This window comes from Curcuma longa, chromosome 16 (genome assembly GCF_044706935.1).
Source record: "Curcuma longa cultivar G26 ecotype Majalengka, Jawa Barat chromosome 16, ITB_CL_G26_1.1, whole genome shotgun sequence".
NCBI lineage: Eukaryota > Viridiplantae > Streptophyta > Magnoliopsida > Zingiberales > Zingiberaceae > Curcuma > Curcuma longa.
The window spans coordinates 7,037,990-7,043,632 of record NC_133876.1 but is presented as its reverse complement, the minus strand read 5'-3'; the positions used below and the strand labels follow the sequence as shown (position 1 = coordinate 7,043,632).

Genomic DNA, 5,643 nt, shown 5'->3' with positions numbered 1-5,643 from the left:
CGGCCATCATAACGCTTACTGACTGGGGGGATTTCTTGGATTTAGGGCAAGGATTTCCACTGAATCGAAGGTGGGCACGGAGAGGTTTTCGAGGGGCCGTCCGGGGCGCCGCCAGGGGCGAGGGCTGACGCGAATTGATGCGGGCAGGCAGGAGCTGATCGAGCTGGGTCATGGTGATATGGAAGGAATTGGTCGCGAAAGAGGGTAATTTCCGATGGTTTGAGTCGATCTGGGTGCTTCCGCTTTTGGGTTTCCAGAAATCTGGGATTTTAGAGTAAGCTCACGGGTGGAGGACAGGGGAGAGTGGGGAAGCTGAAATCTTATCTGCTGAAAGCGTGAATGGTTGTCTTCAAGACAAAGTAAAGTGAGGATACTTGGCGATAAATCTTGTCAAGTCTTCTGCGGTCTTGTTGCTGGACTAAGGTAATCATCCCTTTGCATGGTTTTCTGCCATCGAGAACCGTAATGGTTTTAGTTATCTTTATCTGTATTTCTTTCTGGTTTTCTTTTACGATTCTTTTTGGAGCTTGCGATGGTGAACTCTGGTAACCGCTGTCATTGAACAGTTTTATTCTTTCTGATGTACTATTTCAATTACAAAAGTTTGTTTAGCTAAACTGTTTCATATTGATGCCTTGATTTTTCAATTGATTTATTCTTTTTGGAGGTTTTTCAATTGATTAATTTTTCACCTTTACTTGCCTTCTTTTTGGAGTCTATTTATATTTTGAACAGTGTAATCTCCAATTGTTTCTTTGTTTGTTTTTTGCTTTTCTAGGAAATGGCTATGCTGGTTGATCCTCCAAATGGTGTGAGAAACCATGGGAAGCACTACTACTTCATGTGGCAAACTTTGTTTGAGATCGATACAAAGTATGAGCCAATCAAGCCTATTGGGAGAGGAGCATATGGGATCGTGTGCTCGTCAATCAATCGTGAGACAAATGAAAAGGTTGCGATAAAGAGGATACATAATGTTTTTGATAACCGTGTGGATGCGCTTAGAACTCTACGTGAACTGAAGCTCCTTCGGCACCTTAGACATGAGAATGTTATTGCTTTGAAGGATATCATGATGCCACCCCACAGGAGATCATTTAGGGATGTTTACCTTGTTTACGAACTTATGGACACTGATTTGCATCAGATTATCAAATCATCACAGGCACTTTCGAATGACCATTGTCAGTACTTCCTCTTTCAGGTAAGTATCCTGGAGAAGTTGAATTTATGCATGCTACTGAAAGAGAATCAATGCTACTAATGATAAGTCACTCTCTTATGCATGAAGATATATCTTTGTTGGTTGGCCACTTATATAGAAGCTAACTTCTCATTACTAGCTTATTCTTCAGCAGTTGACCAATCTCTCACGGCTTACCTTTATCATATGTCAATCTCTTCTGCTTTACCCCATGGTTTAGTTTCTTAAGCATTAGCTCTTCTTCTTTTTTTTTTTTTTTTTTGTCTTTTGGAGTCATATTCTTTAAGCTCCATTAACTTTAAGCTGCTTTTTTGTTTCTTATTCATAAGTGACCTTTTACGACCTATTTGACTTGTGGTTTGATTTCTTCTGCTAAAGGGGATCCTAAACAGCACTATAAGCAAAGCTTCTTTTTGTTGGTTTCTGGATTGACATGAGAATTTTATTGCTTTTTTGAGGAAATGAAGCAGGGGATATTGTTGAGGTCTAGCACATAATGCTTGTTTTTTGGCATGGCTAAATCATTTCTCTTTTTTAGAATGACACTTGAAATTTAATCCATTGTCACTGTCCTTTTCACAACAATTTAGGCTTTTTACCTTCTTTGGATTCAATTTGTTCAGCTATGTAGCAATCTGAAGTTCTGAACTCCTCTTTCTTATAGCTTTTTAAAAAATGTATGACTTTCTAGCAGCCAGGAACATAGGTATAATGACAATGATGAAACACATTCTCTTTTCACTTGTTTTTACAAACTTGGATAAGATGCCTCCTGTATGTTTTTTTGGTAAGCTTAGTATTTTCTTGGATAAAAGTGGAGTTAATTGATATAAATGTTATCTTGATGCTAATTCTAACAATCGGTATATCTTGTTCTGCTTATTCTTCCAAATCTCATCATTCTAACTCCATAATGTTCTGGTCATGGTTAGTAACCTCGCATTGTACTGTGAGTTAGGCGCTCCATAAGACCAACTGGGGTTATGAAGGTCTTACTGCTAGATATCACCATGGTATTTGGGATACCACTTGGTAGTAGCCCATGCAACTGATTGCTATAGTTTGAATCACCAGATTCCAACAGACTACCAATTTTTACCTTTGTAACTGATGATTCAGAATCCAAAAAAGAGGAAAAAGAAAAGAATTTGTTGCTTGGATTTGTTGCAGCCCTCATACTTCTCAGCCCTCTCATTTTGCTTAAATTATTTCTGAGCTCTTAAGTTCATGAACTCAAACTTGAGCTATTCATTCTCAAATTCGACTGAAGCTTCCAATTTAAAATTGTAGTCGTTATCCCTGAGTTGATCAATTTGTAATTGGATCCTATTCCTATTGGTGGATACTCTATAAATTTCTCAGGACACGTTGGAATTGCATAGTTCCTCTTGTATGTTTAAATGGGAACCTTAAGTGCTTGATGATCATGCATAAAAATGTCATCCTATTAAGTATTTAGGCTTTTTGTCCCCCTCAATCATCCAGCAGAATAAGACATTGTTTCTTGTCCCCTCAACTCTTAATGGGACTGCTGCTTAGTCATGAGGAGATAGCAAGAAGACGCTGATACTGTAAATATCCTGAAAAATTATACAGACCTAACCAGATATCTGAGTTGAGAAATGGTTTAGCTGTTTGAGATTGAACCAATAAGCAAATTTTTAATTTTTGACGAGATTGCCAATAAAATTTGCTGCCCTATTTGCTCTGCTAATCAATTAGGTGGCTTTGAATCTAAGAAAGGAGTTAATGCATACCTAACAAAGCAGTAAGGAACAAGATCTCCTTGAGAAGATGGCATTTTGGATTTTATAATCAGACAACAGCTTCCAAGTGGATAATGTCATTGTCCAGGAAAACTGAACTGCAAACCACCAAGCTTTTCACTTGTTATTGGAGTAGAAATATCCATTGAACTAAATATTTTCAGCAGTTGTATAAGTTGATAAATTCTGGGTGGTTAAAATGGAGAGGAACCCCAGGGTCAGGGTTTAAAATCTCGTGCCGAACCGGTCGAAACGGGCGAAATTTTTCGTTCCGCCCGCCGACCGGCACCGGCATGGCCCGGCACCAGCCCATCCCAGCTGCCAGAGTCGCGCGACTCCGGCGACCGCGCCGGAGTGGTCGTGCGACCCCGGCGGCCTCGCCGGAGGGGTCGCGCGACACCTGCGTGGTTCGCCTGCGCGTGCCGAAAATTTTGGGACCGGCGACGCCGCCGGAGGCTCCGCCCGGGGCCGGCGACCCGCCCGGGGCCGGCGAGGGTAGTCGTAACTTAGGTATTATGGATTTTGATTTCCCTATAGATTAAAAGAAAATCCTTAAAATTATCAAAAAATTTATTTTTTATTTTTAAATATTTATATTAAATTTTTTATTTTAATTAATATATTTTATATTTTAAAAATACCGATTACTATAGTACGATGAACCATACTTTATAGGTTAGAGCTAGGTGTTGATTAGGCAATAACACATACAAAATGTTAGTGTGCAGAGAGGATATACTAAGAAGAATGAGTGGAATTGCCAAAAAAATAAGACAACTAAAATATTGCTATATAGGAGTAATTAGATGTACCTCTCGTTGATGAAAAAATAATTTAATAAGTTGGTATTAACATCTTTCTAGACGAACAATAGATTCCTTAGTTTGACATTGGATCAAGTAGAGTTGGGGATTTGGAGGATAGAGAGAAGGCCAGGGAAAGTTCTTCATGCAACTAAGGATTCTGATACGATTCATGATGTAAATATTATTGAATAACAACTTTTTAAAGTTGACCTGCACTTGCAAGAAACTAAAAGAACATGGTAATAGTAATGTGGAAAACACATTTGCACCCTTCTAATTGTAATCCTATGAAATGCAGTTCAAGTCGTCAATAAAAAACCTTGGCAACCTTAAAAGCATGGTTTAAAATTTCATACCGTGCCTGATGAAACAGGTGAAATTTATCATTCCCTTGGTCGCTCGGCATTGGCACTACTGACACCGCGGGATTGCAGAGGCATCGCGCCTTCTCGTGGGGTTGTGGAGGTTGTTTGGTGGGGTCGACCTCCCGTGGGGTTGTAAAGGCGTGGCGACCTCCCACAACCTCGTGTGTGCGAGATTAAATTTAAATTTAAACTTAGATATAATAATTAAACTTATATTAATAATTTCAATTAACTCCTAGCTATAGTAGGGATAATCTTAACATGCATGAGATTAAACTTAAATTTAAACTTAGATTTAATAATTAAACTTATATTAATAATTTCAATTAACTCCTAACTATAGTAGGGATAATCTAAACATGCTTAATCAAACCCTAATAAAACTATCCCATTAATTTAATATATATATTATTTATTTTAATTTTAAAAATATATAATAAAATATTTATTTATTTATTTACCATATAGGAGCGCTCCAGCCTCATTTTTCAATTTTCTTTTTTCTTTTTTCTTTTTTTAATATTTAGATTAAATTTTTATTTTTAATTAATATATTTTATATTTAAAAAAAATACCGAAATCATATTGGTATGACACAATACAGTACCAAAACAGTATCGTTTTGGTCATAAATCAAACTCCAATACGGTTCGAAATTTTAAATCATGCTTAATAATATTGTTAAATTAGCACCATGCTGATACTAGAACCTATTTCAATTAAGCCTACTAGCTTTATACATTTAGGGGAATTATTTGTATTGGATATTACCATTTCAACTATTGAAGCTCCTAATATGGGAATTCCAGTTTATTTTTGTGAATACTTAATCTTACATGATAGCAGAAAATACTACATTGCATCAAATAGCATCAGATGAAAAATTTGTTTAATAGCAAGGCCTAATGTGGAGTTGTAAGTGTTTTGACAGTGTTGGAGAGACACTTTTGTCTGGGAGAATTGTCATAAGCATAGTGGGAAAGTCTGACTAAAGTATATCTGTGGTAGCAGAAATTTTTAGTTTGCTTTTTTCTTCCTTTTTCAATTCACAATTTCTCATCTAGTAATATTGCTGCGTCCTAATCCATTTTGACTTGGTAACACATAGTGAAGATTGAAACTTGCTTGATTGGTTTGAACTCTATAGGATGGGCACATCATTTATGTTAAGTGATGCAATCCTGGTAAAAGCGAGTAGCACTTGACAACTAGAAAATAGGTATAGTATCATGAATCTCTGGATAGGGAAAATGCAGAATCTATCTGGCCTATCATTTTGCCCATAATAAACAAAAGACAAACAATTTTTTAAATTAAATCTTATCAGTTTGTGAGAAATCAATTTTCATGGAAATTTCAGTTAAATAAGATTTTTGAAGTTCACTCCTTCAATTGGTCAGTGCAAATTTCTAAATCGAACTAGATCGGTATGATGTGGAGGGTATGATGAAGCATAGTTCTGTTATTTCATGTCTTTCTTAGAAGATAGCTGATTTAGAACG

The 5,643-nt window shown here is 36.8% G+C and overlaps 1 protein-coding gene across 1 annotated transcript in view; it reads left to right on the top strand.

The window, feature by feature from the left end:
- LOC141847214 (mitogen-activated protein kinase 4-like) overlaps positions 1-5,643 on the top strand; it is a 10,495-nt gene continuing 4,852 nt past the window's right edge. The window contains exons 1-2 of the mRNA XM_074735199.1: positions 1-423; positions 779-1,204. Of these exons, the coding sequence (XP_074591300.1) occupies positions 782-1,204 (423 nt within the window). The 5' untranslated portion in view covers positions 1-423; positions 779-781. The remainder of the gene's footprint in view (positions 424-778; positions 1,205-5,643) is intronic.